General features: G+C 36.2%; 1 protein-coding gene across 2 annotated transcripts in view; it reads left to right on the top strand.

Annotated features, from left to right (window-relative positions):
* CPNE8 (copine 8) overlaps nt 1-20516 on the top strand; it is a 203416-nt gene that overhangs the window by 34852 nt on the left and 148048 nt on the right. For both annotated transcript variants that reach the window (XM_006168092.3, XM_027768098.1), the window contains exons 2-3: nt 2831-2871; nt 4681-4727. In XM_006168092.3, the coding sequence (XP_006168154.1) occupies nt 2831-2871; nt 4681-4727 (88 nt within the window). The remainder of the gene's footprint in view (nt 1-2830; nt 2872-4680; nt 4728-20516) is intronic.

The raw sequence follows: 20516 nt of genomic DNA, 5'->3' as shown, positions 1-20516 counted from the left end.
ACTTCACAATAAGCCTATCTCATTTTAGTTTATGTAAATATGTTTTATTCCTAATAGCACTTGGAAGGTAAAATATTTTATTCATATCATGAATCTGAACTAAATGAGGAATGTTAATAAAAATTGTCTTTTGCAGTATATGTAACTTAAGAATATGTCACTAGGAACCAGCAGTTAGCGTAATGGCTATGTCACTGGACTCCCATGTAGTCGACTGCGGTTCACATCCTGGACCCGGTGGCTTAAATCTCACGCCGGGCACGTGTGCGTGTGTGCCCAGGATCCTGAGAGGAGAATGGAGGAGAAGGAATTGCGGCACCCCTGGGGGGGTGATTTCTTGCTTTCTGTCTCTATGTCTCTGTCTGGCGAGCACATGCGCCCTATAGCGAAAAACCGCTCAAAAAAAAAAAAAAAAGTCACTAGTCACTAAATATTTGTCTTTTCCAAACCTAAAAGATCATATTTTTGTCCGTTGCTGATAGAAATCCATCATTTTATGTTTGGGGTTAAAAATTGTAGTTTATTTCCTACATGAATAAGTCACTAATATTACATTATTTTCTCTTAAGGACATTTGAGGAGTCTTCAGAAAGTTTATAGAAAAATGTATGTTATGAAAAAAAGGCAGCTTATGGATTTCAAAAAATGTTTGCACCAAAATAAACTCATGCTTTAATTCAACGTTTCCATGAACTTTTGGAATTTCTTTGAGATTCTCTGATTGTAGACTTTACTCATCACATGCTTTCTTCCAGCCATGATGATCTATCACAGAGAATGGTAAGGTCAAAAGCAAAACAAATAAGGCAGGCCCTAGTGCAGTGGTTAAGTGAGCTGTACTCAGAGTAGAATCCCACATGGCCAACCTCAGTTCGAGTCCTGACTCCAGCAACCTGTAAAACATGCCAGGCACATGTGCCCCAAATCTGAGGGGATGGAGAAATGCAGGAAAAGGGACTACAGTGTGACCATGCTCCCTGGAGGTGCTCTTTCTCCTTCTGGCAAATGCAGGTTCCCTCTAGCATAAAACAAAATAAAATGAACAAACACACAAACCTTTATACAAAGAGAAATAAGACTCCCAAGCTCTTCATGAGGTCATCCTTGGGATTTGCAGTTTAACTTTCCAATTGCTGTTTGGCAATGACTTCATCCATACTTTGGTCATATGAATACAATAGAATAGACTATCTGACTATATTTAATTCACTAAAGACTCAATCATACCTAGTTTTTGAGCCCCCAGACTGCCACAGTGCCACTGTCATCTGTCCTGGATTTTCATGAATTTTGAAAGAAAGAGCTTAATTAACATTTTCTTAAGAAATTTAATGAGCAAAAGCTAGAGCCACAGGAAGGACCTAGAGGATTGCCTTTTAAGTGGAGAACTACCTTTGTGAATGTAGTATCAGATTAATTCTCAAATGGAAATGTTTTAATTTGCTATTTGTCAACCATTGCTGAGGTCATGTTGTCTGCTCAGGGGACAGAAATGATTATTTTAATTTGATTTCTGCCTAGTGGTCTTGGAATCTGAGTTAATTTCAAATATAAATGTGTCTGATCTCTTCTTTCTAGGAATACTTCAAGACATAATAATCTTATTTTATTGTCTGTGCTGCATTGTTCTGTTGAATGTGTTTTTTCTTGGTGCACAGTATTTCAATGGAAGCAGTAATTTTTGAGAACCTGAAATAAAAGAAAGTATCAGATTGATGTGAAAAAAAAAAGAAAGCCTTTTTAAATACTAAGGGCAGTGCAGATAAATGTACATGAGTAGTAGTGCTGGTGGAGAAATAAAACAGCTTGAACATGAAATTTTTATTATAAGTATTAAACACTGAAATGTAATTTAGCTGTTACAAATTATTATCAATTAATGGAAGATGAATATGAAGCACAAATCTGAACTTTTGGACTAATCATTCTAGATAACCAAGTTATTCAGAAAAGGATATAGCTTCAAATCTTCACTTTAAAAAAATCAGGCTTAGCTGGACTCTTTCTTGCCTCCCTTATTAGCAGACTGAACTTAATTTTTTTAATGATTTCTCAAGGTTATTGCTAGGAACATGATATAGAAGACTACATTGCTATCATGGAGGTTAACAGGTTGTCCCAACATCAGAGGAATCCAGTTTTTCCTACTTACTGATTTCTTACTTATATTCTGTTGTAGGCGTGGAAATACCTTTAACATAGAATAAATAGATGTTCATAATGGCCTTGTTTATCTTTAGTCATTTCCTTCACTGAAGAGAATCATTAAGCAGGATCTGTATTTTTATCTTTAATTCCCAAACCATAGTAGCATCATACTCACCAGGTTTGAGGTAACACACAGGCCAATAAGCAATGCTTCACTTCTGTATCTGAATTGTATGGACCAATGTGATCATACGCTCTTTATCCCAGGAAGGTTTGCTTTAGTAACAACTCATAATTCAATTCAGGGAACATTTCTGAGTATCTGTATATCTTAAAGGAGGGTTAAAAAGAAACCTACAAAATTAATTTTCTCGAATAGATTTTTTTTTCTCTCTCTCTCTCTTTTTTTTTTTTTTAACTTATCAATTTCCTCCATGACAGAGAGAGAGAGAGAGTGAGAGAAGCACCCAGTGGGGTTCTCATGCCATGATCCACCCTCAGTTTATCAGGTTTAAATCTCGGGCCTGTGTGCATGCCTCGGAAATTCTCAGAAAAGTCCCCAAATGAGAACCAAGCACGCAGACACAAGCATTTACGTATAGTTAAGTACATTTTTATATATTAATATGACAGGAATAGTTTGACCTTATACCTATCTAACATTTTGTGTTTTATTCAACAGAAATCTTCTTGACAGAGACACGTTTTCTAAATCTGACCCAAGTAAGTACGTATTACTTGCTTTTTGAAACAGTCTACTTATTTACTTACTCGATTTTGCAAAAACTGTATCAAACTCATAGTTTTTATTTACATAATTGTCTTAAAGCCTAGAAAGCAAGAAGGGGGTAGTCTCAGTCCCTGCATGCTCCTCTGACAGGGCAGAACTGTGGCTAAAGAGGGAGCTGCTTAGCACTTTGAGAATAAGCTGAGAATGAGATGATGCCAGTGTGGGCCAGTTCCCTTTGACATGAAGAACTGGTATGGGCACCTGTGGCAGTGATGCAGGCCCTGTGATGTGGAGGCCATGTGGGAAGGACCGGGTGTACATCCAAAGGTTTCCCCGTGCATGTTGACTGTGTGTGCTTATGTCTGTGATCTTGGCTGTCTGAAACCGGGGCTGAATTGTGGCATGAAAACCTTGTTGGGGATGACTCCCTTCCCCCCATCCCCATCTCGCTCTTTAGAGAAGAAAATAAATTAAACTTCACAAAAAGTAAACGCCTTAGTGTGAACATATAGTAGAAATAATGTTTGAGTCCAGGGCTCAAACCATGGTTGGCCATGTGGGAGTCCAGTTCCTTAACCACTATGCAAACTGCTGCTTCCAGTGGGCCATAGTTTTCAGTCATTTAGTCTAAGAGTAAGGTTATTTCTTTTTAGAAAACTAAAAGTGATATATAAACACATACATAGCCTAAAGGAGCATATATATTTTCTAATATGGCCTGACTTTTTGGATTCCTAATTAGAAATATTGAAAATTGGAGAAAACTTGTGAAGTAAAAAAAAAAAAGAAAATAGTTTGAATTAGAAAATAGCAGAATTCATTGTGTAAGTCAATTAGCATTCCCAAATCTTGTAATATTTAGAAATTGACATTCGATAGCTCTTTACTTTTGCAAAGATGTGAGTAAATGTGGTTTGGTTACAGGGGAGAGATTTTTGTCAGGTGTGAAAGGATTCTTGAAATAGTCATTGGGAAAGGCGTCACGATCTGTGAGTATTAGAAATCCCTGGGACACATTTGACAAGTGGTTGGGACTTTTCTTATCCCTTCATCTTTCCCTTGTCTGTAATCTCTAAGGCCTTTCTTGGTTGACAAGATTCCTTACTTGTTATGAATTTTGAAGATGGGAGTTGAAAATGTTACATGTAGGACATGATTTGCCTCAACTCACCCTCTTATGATGACTTTGAGTACTGTAAGTACCTTAAGAGCTGGATTTATGTCTGGTAACGTACTGAAATATTAGGTTATCAGAAAAGTCATGATGTGTTTTTCTATGCAAAGAAGTATCATGACTTTCCCGATGACAGTATTTCACACTATTCAACTATGGTTTTAAAATTTATCCTCATCTCTAGAATAATGCAGAGGAAGACATCAGCAAATAATTATCATATTTTGTATGTGTCAAGTTATATGTATTTTAGCTTACAAAAATCCCAGTATAGTTTCTTATTTTTTTAAGTAATTTTTAATCAGGGGCTGGCAAGTGGTGTGGTGGTTAAGGTGCTAGACTCTTACATGGCCAACTGTGGTTCAAGTCCCTGACCTGGTGGCTTGGTTTGTTACTTTCCTGTTCTCTCTCTCTCTCAAATTTTAAAATAATAATAATAAATACAATTAAATAAATAATTCTTTAAAAATTATTTTTAATTATTTGATAATTTATTATTAATTTTCTTGCAAGTATAAGGTTAAGACTTAAATATTTAATTTTGCTTTAGTTTTTGGATCGCTGAAAAATAAGTTGTATACATTCGTATAATAAACATTTATATATGTATATTTTTCATCTCTTGTAGTTTGTGTCTTATATGTACAAGGAGTTGGGAATAAAGAATGGAGAGAGGTAAGATTTAAAAGTTTTTTAAAAATCGCTTGTCAGGGTCCAGTAGGTGGCATGGTGGTGAAGATGCTAGACTCCCATATGGCTAACCATGGTTCAAAAATAATACATTTTTTTTTTTAAGTCACTGGACATAGCATAAGTTACACCTGATCAAAATGATACTTTCCTGTTTTTAGTCATTTTAAGTATTTTTCAACCAAAGATTGAGTTTCTTTTATATTTTATGAATGTTATCTTTGTGTTTTATTTTTAATAATAATACAGAATGCTTCATGGATTTATGACCTTCTGTGGAATACTGTAGGCATGAAACTTGTACTTTCTTAGTCAAATATAAATTTAATATCTCGCAATTTACGTGACATTAGTTTTTAATATAATTTAGGTCTGTGCACTTAGGTCTCTGCTTTCAAGTCAATAACTGTTTTTCATAAAATTCCACGTTAAAAAGTTAAGTTTGGTGCTTGATATCAAATATAACCTACTTTTTGCCAGTAAAAAATTTTATTTGAAAATAGAAACAGCTTTCTAATACAAATATACATATTTAATGATACAAAAGCAAAGAAATTGAATTATTATTTTAATTAATTTATTTTCTAGAGTATGTCTATGTTCAAATACAAGGATGATCACTGCAGGGTCAGGCCTGCTGGAATACAAAGCATTCTATCTGCCTGCGGTTTCTTGTTAGCTCAGCATCAGTGCAGTGTTCTAATGAGGTTGTCGTTTCTAGCTAGACTTCCCTCGTGAAATTTGTGGTGTTTATTGTCACAGATTGCTTTGTACCGTTTCATCGATGTGTCTCAATTGTGAGGCAAAGGGTAAGATTGGATTATTGTAATGTATGCTCTAAACTGAGGGATGACAACTATTCCAAAATGGTCCCTACTGATCATGGGTCAGTGGTCAGTGGGATACTGAGCTCTAGTTCTCCTGCACATTCCCATATATGGGTGGAGATTTACCTTACACTCTACCTATCCAAGTGTCAATTTATCACTCTTATCCTATGTCTGCTTCTTCTTTGCTCCAAATGTGGCTAACACCATCATCAGTCAAAATATAAAACCAGTTTTTACAGCCACGTGACTTTCTTTTGCACATCTTTCTCTGTCCTCATTTATTTAGTTATCCAACACTATGACTTCTCTTCCCCCCCAAGAAAAATGTACAAAGCAAAAAACAACTCTCAGATAAGCCCCTTCCTTTAGTCAGATCCACGTTCTCTTTTGTCTTCCCTGTTGTAGCATTCTCCTATACTCCTCTCACGTTCATCTAATTATTTATTTGATTATGTTCTGAAAAAACTACTGTTTGTGGTCATTCACTCTCATCTTCTCTTTCTCAAAGATTGGGGATAATCCAGTGGAGCTGCTCACCCACCACAGGTGTCAGGCTAGATTGGGCTACATATTTCTCAGGAGTGTCTAGAAAATGACATTTTAGGGAGTAAGAAAGAAACCAAGATAAGTGTACCTAAGTTACAGGACCAGGCAGCTGGGCCAATGCAAATCTTTAACAATGGAGCAACTCGAACCTTTATTAGATAAGGAGAGTTTGAGGAAGGACAGTATAAAATATTTTAGAACTAAACCAGGAAGCTCATTTTAATTGGGTGCTGCTCAAGTGGTATTAGTTTAAAGGCAGGCTCAACTCAAAATCTCCCTTGTTTAAAAAAAAAAAAATCTCACATTTTTCTGTTGCCTAAGCAATGACACGTAAATTTTGTACATAACTTACAAGTTGTTTCATAATAATAATGATGGCTAACTGCTGTTCCATACCCTTAGCATATATTGACTGATTTTACTTTCATGACAACCTTAGGAGGTGGGTGCTAATTGTAATCCTTATTTTACCCAAGGAAAAGCTGAAGCAGAGAAAGATTAAGTGACTTGACCAAAGTTTCCCAGTCGTATATGACAGAATGGGGATTTCAGCTCAGGCCATTTGGCTCTGGAATATTGCCTGCTATGCAGAATTCTTACCTGATATAAACACTCTCATAGTGATTTTATAAGGGGAAAGCAAGCTCTAAGTTAAGTTTTTGAGGGGCTTTATTATTTTCTTAAACTTGACTCTGAAAGACAAATGGAAGACAAAGCCTATTTTTTAGGGAAAAGTGTCATAATATTAAAAGAAAACAAAATATTTGATTGCTTATTTTTCCCCTTTGAATATGTAGAAAGTATAAGAGTGAATAATACTCAGAAAAGGTATAAAAATAAAGTGAAAAATGGAGAGGGTGAGAACAGAGTTTGCAGAGTGGATCGGAGCAGATGGATAAAGATGGGAAGATACCAATTAAGAGGCAATTTTGAAAGAACTTCCAAAGAGCTAAAAGTGTTAAAGAACAAAAGAATGGAAGAACAGAAGGGAAGAGCCAGATGTACGAGATAGCATTTTATAGCATTTAGCTGCTAAATGAACTTGCTGAAGGAAAGAGGTGAACAAAAATGAAATATACTATATTTGTTACTTAATCCCATAAAACCACTTGAGAAAGATAAAATAGTTTCCTTATTTTGAGAACAATATAATGCAGTGATTAAAGGCATTCACTGGCAAGTAAGCTCCATGGCCTTGTGGTTAAGGCAGCTGGATCCTATATGGCCTTCTGTGCTCTTTGAGTCCCAGATCTGGCAGCTTGAGAAACAAAACAGACAGATGTGCCTTTGTACCCCAAATCCCAGAAAGAGATAGAGGTAAAAGAGGAGGGATTGTGGCCTGACTGTTTTCTATGGAAAATGTTTTCTTCCTCTCCCTCTCTGTTTCTGTTTCTCTCTGGTGGGCACATGTGCCCTCTGGCAAAATTTAAAGAAAGGTGTGCCCTGAATCTTTGAGTGACTGTTGTCTCATATGTAACATAAAGAATGATAATAATTCTGGCTCTTATGAATGTTGTGAGGATTAACTGTGAACCACTGATAACGGTATCTGACATTGGGATTCTAAGAATTTGTATAACAAGTTCTAGTTGCAATTATCAACTAGTAAATAGCAAGTATGTAAATTCCTGAATCATAAAATTCTGTAAAATTCCTTACCCAAGTCCAGAAGTTGATGGGAAAATTACTTATGGGATTTACTTGGCCTCAAACCTAATACGAAGCAGTGGAGTTACACAGCTGCTAAAAAGCTAATGCAATCTGAGAGTGCATTGATGGATGGGTAGTGCTTACATCGGGGAAGATAATGCTGTTATATTGAGCCATATGAAATCGTCATTTTTTTGTAGGTCAGAAACAGTTGAGTATTGGCAATTTCATGTGATTTAACCTAGTATTATTGTGTTTTGTTCTGGTGGGAGCATATTTAGGATGTTACTTTTCAATTCTATATTTTAGACCATTGGAAAGCCAAGAATTTGAGGAACTACCATCTTAAAGAGAGGATAGAAGCTCTGTCATATGAATAAAGGAATATTACCCCCCCACCCCCGAATGTAAAGGCTCTGAATAGTCACAGTGATGTCTTTAAACTCTTAAAATATTTCCCACTTATAAATGGGGGGTATACGTTCTTGATGCTAGTAGAATGGGATTCTTGGAACTATATCCTGTAATTATAGTGGATGATTCTTTACTGAAAGTATTCAAAAGGGGCTAAATTGATTCATGATGCTAGGAGTTAAACTCAGTTATTTCTAACTTTCTTGTTAAGTATGTATATATACAATTATATATGTAATTATGTGTGTATGTATATTTAAGAGAGAGAGAGATTTAAAAGAGAGAGAGTGATTTTTGCTACAGAGCATGTACACTTGCTCAAGAGACAAAGAAAGTGAGAAATCACTCTCAGGAGGGATACCTACATTGCATCCCTTCTCTTTCATTCTTCTCTTGGGATTTTGGGCATATACACACACGCACCTGACATGAGTTTTAAGCTGCTGAATCTAAGTCTCAAACCACAGTCAACTGTGTGGGAATCCAGCCATGTAACCATTACGCTATCTGCTGGTCCCAAGTTTGTGACTTTTATGATGCTATAGGGTTAAAACAAAGAGTTTTCTCAGCATTTTTCAATTCTTCCAAATGTTAGTTATATATTGAACTTTGTAAGGATGAAAGAAATAACAAAACCACCCTAATAATTCCTTCCAGGATATTAGAAATCAGATAGGAAAAATATAAATATGTAAAAACTTAAATATCTTCATCTTCTATCATTTTGACCAATATTTATTTGGATCCTATTATATATCTGCAGTGGTGGATAAAATTAAAAACAGAGTACTTCCACCTCAAGAAGCATGCAATGTAGGTGGAGAGTTTTCTCAACAATTTTTGTATATGTGTACAATTTATTTATTGAAAGAGGTGTCAACATTATTACAATAATATAGCAGCTGTATTTGTATTTGAATTTGGGTATACTTTTAGAAAGGTATGTAATAATTACCCATATGATTTTGTGTCTGAGGGGAGTCTTTTTTAGACAATAAGAAAAAAATAGCTTAAAAACATGTTGAAGCAAGTGTTGTAAATAAAGATATAGAAAAATTACTTACAATTAATCTGTAGTTGAAGCCTTCGATTTTAAAGTGATGTCAGACACTATTAGAATTACCTCCATATCTTTAATAAATTCTATCTAATGATTGTGAATTATGAAAAGCTCTTGAAATAATGTTTTTTTTTAAAAGTAAAATGATCTGCATAATAATTTGGAGCTAGAAATGAGACTTAAGTGTCATAAATTATTAAAATCCCCTCTTAGTAGCAAGGGGAAATAGCAAAGTAACATCCCTAAGGATGTATACTTTACTTTGAGAGGTTCTGAAAATATTGCAGTTAACTTCTTTGAATTAGATTTTTGTCATCCATAGGTAATTCAATTTGTGAATTACTTTTAAACATTAAAAATTTGGAGATGGGGGACCAGCAGTTGGTGTAATGGCTATGTCGCTGGACTCCCATGTAGTCGACCATGGTTCGGGTCCTGGACCTGGTGGCTTAAACTCACACCGGGCACGTGTGCGTGTGTGCCCAAGATCCCGAGAGGAGAATGGAGGAGAAGGGATTGTGTTGTGGCCATCCCCCTAGGGGGTGATTTCTCACTTTCTGTCTCTCTGTTTGGCAAGTGTACGTACCCTATAGCAAAAACTTCTCCAAAAAAAAAGAAAATTGGAGTTGGTACCAGATTACTGGAGTTAGTACTTAAAGAAAGAAAGCTAAAGTTGTTTATAAACCAACTGTAGTTTCAAGGCAAGCAAATCTTCTTTTAATTGCTGATTGCTGCACTTTGACATTGTCTCTGCTCTGCTCCATTCCATTGACATTGAGCTATTTTAACATTTACCAATCTCCATACTGAATAATAGATGTATAATATGAATATACATACATATATTCATAAAGCATGGGAGTCTTCACAGCTCAAATGTTACTTTACCTATAAGCCTTTTCTGACCTCACAACTAGAATTTCCACTCTGTATCTTTGAATTAGCACAACTTCTCTCGCTTTCTGGTGACTCTTGTGTGTCATCCAACAAACACCAAAGACTTGTGTGTGAACTTGCTGTCTCTTTTTTTATATACATTTTATTTTAATTTAATTTCCTTTAGACATTCAGTCACCTGCATCACTTGACTTGTAAAGTGAATTGAACTTGCTCTCTTGTGTGTCTTCATTTCACTTAATTTTGTGCAACTTGCTCTCTTGTGTGTCTTCATTTCACTTCTTTATTTTGTGTGCCTAAAGGTCCATCTTCCTGCATTTAGGAAACAGATTTTTAAAAAAGAGTTATTTATTTAATTGTATTTATTTATTTTTAATTTTGCCACAGAGAAACAGAGAGAGGGGAAAAGTAAGAATGCAAGCCACCAGATTCAGGACTCAAATCATGGTCACCTGTGTGGGAGTCCAGTGCCTTAGATACCACACCACCTACCGGCCCTGGAAACAGATTTCCTTGTTCTTAGAAGGTGCTCAATTAATATTTGTTGAGAGGTTAAATCCAGGGATACCTTCCAACACTGGAATACATTTACCACACCCTATTACTGGTTTAGACTTTACCAGTTAAGAGAATTTTTAAAGTTCATTTGATACAAAGGTCAAATTTATCCTTTTTTGTTGTGCTACTGGATGTGTGTGTTGCCAGAGAGAGAGAGACAGAGATTGACAGAGAGCAAGAGAGAGAGACAAAGAATGTGAGAGAGAGGGAGAGAAGAGGAAAAAGAAGAGAGAAGAGGTGAGGAGAGGAGAAGAGAGCAGAGAAGAGGAGAGGACAGGAGAGAAGAACCCCCCATGGGGGCATGATTGTGTCACAATCTTTTTTCCTCCATTTCTCCATTCTGTCAGGAATTTGGGCATGCACACATATACACCCGGCATGTTTCTCAAGTCCCTGGGGCCAGGATTTGAACTACAATTGGCCCCATGTTCTGACTTACTTTGCACAGTACTTTACTGCTATGCTATGGAGATGGTCCCAAAAGGTCACATTTTCATATGAGGACATATGAGACATTTCACCTTGTTATGAGAGCCCAGTGCTTTTTCTGTGTCTTTTCACTGGAAACTGTTGTAACATGTATTTGGGAATTTAAATTGTAGGGTCCATTGAAAACAGGTTATTTATCTCTTAAAGTTTAGGGACACAATTTTTTCTAAAGAAATACTATAGTGCAACATCTAAAGATATATCTATGTATGAGCACGGAAGGTCCCCACAATCTTTAGGCAATTACCATTGCAAACCATTGAGGACCCTGCATGGATACTGATATTGCCTTCACTGTTGGATTCATGGGGCAAAGCAACTGAATTGGTTTTGTTTTCTTTTCTCTCTTTAAAAAATATTTCAGTTGCACTAAATGGCTGAACATTTCATCTACAGAGCTTGTATTCCTGTAGTAGACATTTTTGAAGAATTCTCATGATTACATATCTTAACTTCTCTGCTGTAATCGATTGAGGGGATTGTAACAGAAGACATTTGATGTTCTCTTTCAAAAACAGTAGTGTGATATGTGATTGAAAGACCTTAGTAAAACCAATACATTTTTATGGACTGCATGTTAAGTGTTAAGGGATTTCTATGTTAGCAAAACTCTACTGTGTATCAGCAAGCAAATATTATACAGATTCATATGAGTCCCCAATGTAAGACTTGCTAGTTTTGGGAAGAGATTTGCTGATTGGCACTGGAATCATTCTGTTTAGAAAAGGACATAAAATGTTTTTACAATAATCCTGGCTCTCAGACTGGGGCGTTAGGAAAGTCATAATGCATTTTTGCATAGAAAAGGATCAAAAAATAAGTCATGCCTTTCCTGAAAACCTAATAATTTCTGCCTAGGAAAATGTCCTGTGTATTTCCTGTATGTTTTCTTCTGGTAGTTTTGTAGTTCCAGGTCTTATGTCTGAGTCTTAAATCCATCTTGAGTTGATTTTTGTATATGATGAGAAATAGGAATCTATTAGGTTCATTCTGCTGCCTACGCATGTCCAGTTTTTTTTCAGCACCATTTGTTGAAGAGACTGCCCTTTCTACCAATAGGTGTTCTTGGCACCTTTGTTGAAAATCAGTTTACTGTGAATATGTGGATTTATTTCTGAGTGTTTTATTCTGTTCCATTGGTCTGTTGGTATGTTTTTATGTCAGTACTATGGTGTTTGGGATCCTATAGCTTTTTAGAATGCTTTGAAATTAGCAAGTATGATGCTTCCAGCTCTGTTCTTTTTTTTTCATGGTCTTTTGTGATTTCATATAAATTTACCATTGTTCTATTTCTTTCAAAAATAAATGCTAATGGTATTTTGACAGAGATTACACTGAATCTGAAGATTGCTTTGGGTAGTCTGGATATTCTGTTGTTTAGTCAGAAATATTCCATCATTTAATCAGGAAATGCGGTGTATTTCTATTTGGTTGTGTCTTCATTTCTTTCATCAATGGTTGCAGTTTTCAGGGTACAAGTCTTTTACTTACTCGTTCAAATTTATTACAAGTATTTTATTATTTTTGAGGATATTGCAAGTAATAAATATGTTTCTTAATTTTTGTTTCAGATACTTCATTGTTAGTGTCTAGACAAACACTGATTTTCGTATGTCAATTTCATATTCTGTAACTTACTGTGCTTGTTTATTAGTTCTAACATTTTTGGAGAAGTCTTTGGGTTGTATTACATGTAAGATTGACATGGACTCTGTTTCTGTTCCTTGTAACTGCTGTTATGCTTCTGAAAATCTGCGTGCTACAGTAGTAACTATTGTTAGCTGCTACAGCAGTCTCCGCTGTTTGCTTTGGTAGGATGTTGGATCACCCCTAAGAAAAATTCCGAGAACTGATCAGTCTGTAACCTCAAAGTAACTCAATGTGCATTCCATGAGCATTGCAACCACAGCGTGCCCCTATAACTTAACCCCTGTAACTTCTCAAGTTGGGGCCCAGACTCTGGAGTCCAGCTCCTCTGGCACCGCTGGCCTCTTAAACCTGAGTTCTCCCACTCTCTGAGTAGTGTTTGGGGTCTCAGCTGTCTGGTTCTGCAAGATCATGTCATTTGTAAACAGAATTTTATTTCTTCCTTTTCAATTGTATATCTTCTTTTTGCCTAATGGCTCCAGCTGTAGTTTTTATTACTACATAGACTAGAGGTGGCAAGAACTGTTTTTTCTTTGTTCTTGATCTCAGAAGAAAAGTTTTCAGTTTCTCAGCATTGAGTATGTTCTTAGCTATGGGCCTTACATATATGGCTTTTATTGTGTTGAGGTAATTCTTTCTACGTGGGGTTTATGGAGCATTTTTATGATGAAATGATGATGAATTTTATCCAATGCTTTTTCTGCATCTATTAAGGTGATCATGGGATTATTATCTGTCATCTGTTGTATATCATATTAATTGATTTGCTTTTGTTGAACCATCCTTGCAACAGTAAAAATACCCGTTTTGCCATGGTATAATCATCTATTTTAGCTAATTGACTTTAACCAGAAAAAAAAATTCATCATATCTTTAGATCATAGGGTAGTTTTGCAACTTGGAGCAAAGAGTCTACCAAACTTAAGCTTTTACTTTTCTGATTAATAAGGGTGCAATCTCCCTTTATGTTTACATATTAAGGAGATGGCTCTTAAATTCTTTTTTTTGGAGAGGTTTTCACTATAGTGCGCATGCACTCGCCAGGCAGACAGAGAGAGACAGAGAGACAGAAAGTGAGAAATCACCCCCAGGGGGGATGGCTACGCCTCCATCCCTTCTCCTCCATTCTCCTCTTGGGATCTTTGGCACGCACGCACACCCTCCTGGCGTGAGTTTAAGCCACTGGGTCCGGGACTCGAACTGCAGTCGACTACATAGGAGTTCAGTGACATAGCCATTATGCTAACTGCTGATCCCATGGCTCTTAAATTCTTAAGAAAGAAATTCCTGAGTCTTAAAGCTGAAAAAGACCTATCTAGTTTTTGGAAGGATTAAAATACATTTGAAATAAGGGATAAAGTACTCGTGTTTCTTAAAGTAAGTACTCTGAGAAAAAGGGGGGAGAGAGATTATTATTCCCAGGCCCCCTTGGACATTTATTTATGGTAAATCTGTGTTTGACAGGTTTTTGCTGTATGAATTGATGTCTAAAGAAAATTGTTGAAGGTTGCCAATACTCGTTTGCCAGTTTCTTATTCTGACCACTGAGTAAGAGGGCAGGTCTTGTAGCCTAGAGATTAAAGATTCAAATTCCAGCCCTGGTGGCTTGAAAAACACATAGGTTGTAGTGTGTATGCTCCAAATCCTGAAAGGGTGGAGAAATGGAGGGTAAGGTATTGAGGCATGATCACACCCCACTGGAGAGTTGATTTTCCTTCTCTTTCTCTCAGTCTCTCTCGGGTAAGTGTATGTGTCTTCTGGCAATCAAAAAAAAAAAAAAAAAATGTAAGGACCAGCAGTTGGCATGGAGTTTAAGGTGGCTGATTCCACATAGCCAACTCTGTGGTCCCAGACCTGATGGCTTGAAAAATCATGCTGTTTTATGTGCATGCATGGCCAAAATACTGACAGGAGAATGGAGGAGAAGCGATTGTGGCCTGGTCATCTTCCATGAGGGAGTGACTTCTCACTTTTCCTCTCTCTCCCTGTCTCTTTCTTGAGAGTGCACTTGTACTCTGGATGAAAAAAAAATGTGAAAAATAAAGAAGCAAGAAAATTAAAATAAGCATCTTTTATCATAATTTATTTATGATAAAGGGTATTTTTTTTTCCACCAAAGTATATGAGGAGACTTCAGAAAGTTTGTGGAAAATGGAATTAAAGTATGAATTTATTTTGGTGCAAAAAAGTTTGAAGTCCATGCGTAGTTTTTTATAATATGCATTTTTCACAAAGTTTTTGAAGACTCCTCATATATGCTATATATTGAAAAAAAACCCTGATGTTCATGATATAGGACAGTTAAAAATGTCATGTGAAAATTTTCCTTATATTTGACATATTTAAATAAAGACAAATTATATACAATTTTATGATAATTTATTGAGAAACTATGGTCTTGAAGACCCTTTCTAAAATTTTTGGAAAGAGTTTAAGAAGGATTGATATTAATTCTTGTTTAAATGATTGATGAAATTCAAAAAAAAACCCATCAGATCCTGGACTTTTCTTTGTGGCAAGGTTTTTGATTACTGCTTCATTCTTATTTGTTGTTGGTCTACTCAAGTTTTTTATTTCTTCATGATACCTACTGGGTAGTCTGTATGTTCCTAGGAATTAATCCATTTTTTTCTAGGTTATCCAATTTATTGGTATATAATTGTTCTTAACTAGTTTATGTTAATATCTTTGGCATCAGTTGTAATGTTTTCTCTTTAATTTCTGAAATTATTTATTTATGTCTTCTCTCTTTTTTTTAGTAAGGATGTGTCAATTTTGTTTATTTTTTAAAAATGAACTCTTAATTTCATTGCTTTTTTCATTACTTATCTTGTTCTCACATTTTCCCTAACGTAATATAGTTGTCTATCTGTATTTTTTACATCTTATTTAGATTCTTTTTTTTTAGGTTTATTTTTCTTTATTTATTTCATGAGAGAACGGGCTACCCACAAAAGGACCCTCTGACCATCATCCACCCCACGCCTCAGCTAGCCAGGCTCATGATCATATGTGTGTGTACCGAGTATGTACAGGTAGACCTAGGGATGCAAACCCTGGACCTGTCCATGTGGTTTCAGCATCGCTGAGCATTGTATTACTATTGTGCTACCATGATGGTCTCACTAAGCTTTTTAAGCATAACTATTTTAAGTTCATTTCCATCCAATTCATATGTCTTAATTTCCTTGTGGTGGTGTGTTTGCCTCACTGTTATCAGTGTAGCCTTGCATAGATTGGGGTTAAGCCACTTTGTTTTTCGTTTTCTGATTATCAGTGTCACTATTTATAGAAGTAATGTCAAGCAATGACATTTTATAAAATAGTCCCAGGTCTGCCTGTGGCTTGGAAGTTGGGGCGACTGGATCCCACATGGGTGACTGCACAATTTAAGGCCAGACCCAGTGACTTGAGAAACATGCTGATACATGTATGTGCATGCCACAAATCTTGAGAAGGGGAGAAATAGAGTAGAAGGGTTTGTGACATGACTGTTTTCCACAGGGGTGCTTTCTCACTTTCTCTCCCTCTGTCTCTGTCTCTCTGGAGAGCACATGCACCCTCTGGCTAAAATAAATAAATAAATAAAAAGCCTGGCGCCAGCAGATGGCATAGTGTTTATGTTGCTGGACTCTCATGTGGCCGACCGTGTTTCCATTCCTGGACCCAGTGTCTTGAAACTCACCCTGGGTGTGTGTGCGTGTGTGTCCAAGATCCTGGTAGGAAAAGGGATGTGGCCATCCCCTCTGGTAGGGGGAATTTCTCACTTTCACTCTCACTGTCTCTGTCTCTTTCTTTCCTCCTCACTCTGCCCTATGCTGAAAAAAGAAACAAACAATATAAGAAACCCAGTCCTTTAAATCTTTGTTATGTTTAAGTGTGATTTAATTTAAAAATGTTTAAAGTTTTAAAATACTATAATTTAAAAAAATGATAGAATTCGGTCTTTCTCATTGACGTATAATAATTTAAGAATTAGATACAGCTTTACATTGTCTACTTGTCTTCATATAACTAAGTGAATTGTAGAACATTGATTTGTGAAAAAATACTTTGGATAATGAATTGTATTATAGAACTATATCTCTTTCTCTTAAAGAAAGAGGGCTCTTGGGACCAGCAGTTGGTGTAATGGCTGTGTTGCTGAACTCCCATGTAGTCAACTGCAGTTCATGTCCTGTATCCGGTGGCTTAAAGTCACGCCGGGCGCATGTGCGTGCGTGCCCAAGATCCTGAGAGGAGAATGGAGGAGGAGGGTTTGCGGCATGACCATCCCTCTTGGGGAGTGATTTCTCGTTTTCTGTCTCTCTGTCTCTCTCTGTCTTTCTGGTGAGAGCATGCAAAAACCTCTCCAAAAAGAAAAAAAAAAAAGAAGAAAAGAAAAGAAAGAGGTTCTCTGGGTGTCTGGTGAGGCCGGTGGTTAACTTCCATGGAAAGTGCATAATAGAACAAAAGTCTTCAGTGTGTGTGTGTGTGTGTGTGTGTGTACACGTGCATGCATGTGAATATACCTGCGATATACTTTATGTAGGCTGCATACTTCTAGTCCCAAACTGACCCTTTTAAATTTAATTTCTCTCAGTATACTGTCTTAAAATACTAAATTTATCTGCATCTCTTCTCTAATCTGGGAACTGTTCTCTGTGTAACATGGCCACTAACATTTAATTCTAACAGTCATATAAATTTAAACTTCTGAAAATTATAATAATTGAATTAGAAAGGTTTGCTAGTTTAGATGGCCTTTTCTCTTCATCACTTTCACTTCAGTTGACAAGCCAATGTGAGACTGAGAGTCGTGTTGGGACTTCCCAACTTTCTGAACATCTTTCTCCTCACAGTTCATCTGTTTGGTGTCATAAATAAAAGTTACTGAATGTTCCTTCCATTGCTGCTCCTCTGAAGCAGTTTAACAGTTGATTTAGAAACTGAAAATATTTTCTATTCCATCATTTCCTGCAAGATTTGTTCTCAAATTAGAAAAGTAGGTATTTATCCGATTAACTCAAGCATAAACCAAAGGAAAGCTTTCAAAGACTTGATTGTGAATTGGTTTTCATTATTTTGCTTAAAGTTTTACAAGGAACAATGTTTTATCTTCTAACCAAATTAACAACTTACATACTGCTTTGAAATACCTGAAAACTTTTGCTCTTGGTGGACAAAAGAGCAGTTTTATAATTATGTGATGATGAAAACATTAGAAGTATATCCTTATGTGAAAGTACTTGACTGGTCAGATATTTGTACATTTTAATTTTGCTAGAGATTTTTGCAATCAAGTTTATAGGTATTTTTGATGATATAGCATTGTTGATATTCAGAACCAGACTTTTAGGGCACAACCTTATAATTCTTTCAAATGTAGATGTTTCTGAGCCTATGTCATCAACCAATATTTTTAATAATTATCTCCCCTCAAACATTTAAATACCTCTGATATACATCAACTAATATGTAACTGTATATTTTCCAAAGAATTAGACAGTTTTTATTTAGTAGTATAAGACATCAGCTAAGACTTAAATTCTATTACAAGTCAAGAAGATTAATTACTTGGTTGATAGCTAATATATTCCAGCCTCTGGAAAGGAACCCACATATTTCCCTTGAGCTGAACTAGTCATAACATATCTGTGGATTTCTTATTATTGCCAGTTTTCACTTTTCATAATGCAATGAATTAAAATCAGGAACACTGATTTCTAGTTTTTGTTCCTAATTTTAAAAATAAAAAGTACTCATTGCCAGAAATTTTAAAAAGTCAGACATCCACAATCTATTTTTAAAAATTAGATGAAAGTTACAATATTCAATCAAACCTCGTTTTTACCTGTGTGCATATATGTGCATGTGTGAATGTATATACACCTATAGTTTAATCAGAATTAATGCTATACTCTACATTATCCTTAATTTCTTTTCTTGGAAGAATATATCACAGATGTTCCTTATTTACCCACTTGGTCAGTTTTATGCAGGTGTAAATCCAATGGATATGTATGTTCTGTGCCTTCATGGAGCTAACTAGTTGGGGAAATATAAACCAAACATAAATGTATATAGTCATCCCTCTGAAACCATAGAGGATTGGATCCAAAACCCCCACTGATGCCAAAATCCACAGATCCTCAAGTCCCTTATATAAAATGGCACAGTATTTTAAGGTATCTCTAGGTTACTTACATGTAATCTTAGCATCATATGTAAGTGAAAAGGAAAATAAATAGATTTTTTCCAACATTTTTCTTTTAGGGAGTCATCTCTTCTCCAGTTTTATAAAAATCAGCATAGTTCAGCTGCATCTGTAATTTGTTGAATCCCCAGATGTGAAATCCACTAATAGGGATTCTGAAATACAAGATTTATGATGGGTAAAATACAGGTACTGTGAGAGAGAATAATCGTGAGAGTGGAGGTCCAACTTTATGTTGGGTGTTTAGAGCTTTTTTTTTTCATTTAAGCAGACTTTTAAAAGATGAGAAAAAGTCAGCTATATAAAGGAATGACTAAGAAAATTCGAAGAGGACATAGCAGGTACAAAGGCCGTAAGGTGGGAAGAAATTTGATTTGGGTAAAGGATTCTAAAAGAAGGTCAGGAGATTGAAGCAAAGAGTAAGAAAGGATAGTGCCTTTAATGAGATTTGTGAGGAAGATAGAAGCCAGCTCTTACAGACTCAGGGAGAGAGAAAGAGAGAGAGAGAGATTGATTTTATTCCAAGTACAATACGAAACCATGAAAAAATATTTAGGTTGGTGAAATGACACGACCACATTTACATACTTCAAAATATCAGTGTGGGCCCAGCCACAGTGGTGCATAGGTGGCCTCACTGCCTGGGAATCTGGAAGCTGCATGGAGGCCTGGGTTCAGTTTCTGGGCCAATCCGAGCATGCCAGATGTGGCTGGGTATACTTATAATCCCAGCTAATTGGGAGGCTACAGGGATGAAGTATGGTAACACAGTGAGACCATGTCAAAATGCCTATTTCTATCTTTTACTTTCCCGCTTTCTTTTTTGTTAAAGAAAATTTTAAAAAAGTTACTATGGTGGTTCTGTAGAGAATGGGTTGAGGGTAGAACAAGAATATAAGTAGAGACTCATGTTAGAAGACACGTGGGGTAGTCTGAGAGTGATGGGCAACTTAAACGAGGCTGAGGATAGGAGATGTGGCGGGAAGTAGACAGCGTCGGAGTAAAGTTTGGAGTTAGGGTTGATCATTTATGAAGTAGTGATGAATAAGAGTTGGTGGATTCCCAAAAAGGAGTTGCAGTGGATGACTTCCATTTGTGCCTTGAGAATCAAGGGGGTGGTAGAGTTATTGACAAGAGTTAGACTTAGTAAGCACCAGGATTGAAGTGATGGTTGTGGTTTAAAATAATGTGGTTTTTGTTGATAATTTTGAGGGACCTGTAAGGCAAGTACATGTGTAAGGCAAGAGGGTAGTTATATGCAAGAGTCTCCTTGTAAGTGAGTCTGGGTTGATGACACACATTTGGAAGTTTTCATCATGTAGATGCAATTTAAAGTTAAAGGCACTATCTTAGTTTAATTTTTTCTTTTTTTTTAATTTGAGAGGTTTTTGCTATAAGGCACGTGTACTCACCAGAAAGACAGAGAGAGACAGAGAGACAAAAAGTGAGAAATCACCCCCCGGGGGGACGGCCACGACACAGTCCCT

The sequence above is a fragment of the Tupaia chinensis genome, unplaced genomic scaffold (genome assembly GCF_000334495.1).
Source record: "Tupaia chinensis unplaced genomic scaffold, TupChi_1.0 Scaffold145519_1, whole genome shotgun sequence".
In the NCBI taxonomy this organism is placed as follows: Eukaryota; Metazoa; Chordata; class Mammalia; order Scandentia; family Tupaiidae; genus Tupaia; species Tupaia belangeri.
The sequence above is the reverse complement of the archived record's forward strand: the minus strand, read 5'-3'. Positions and strand labels throughout refer to the sequence as shown.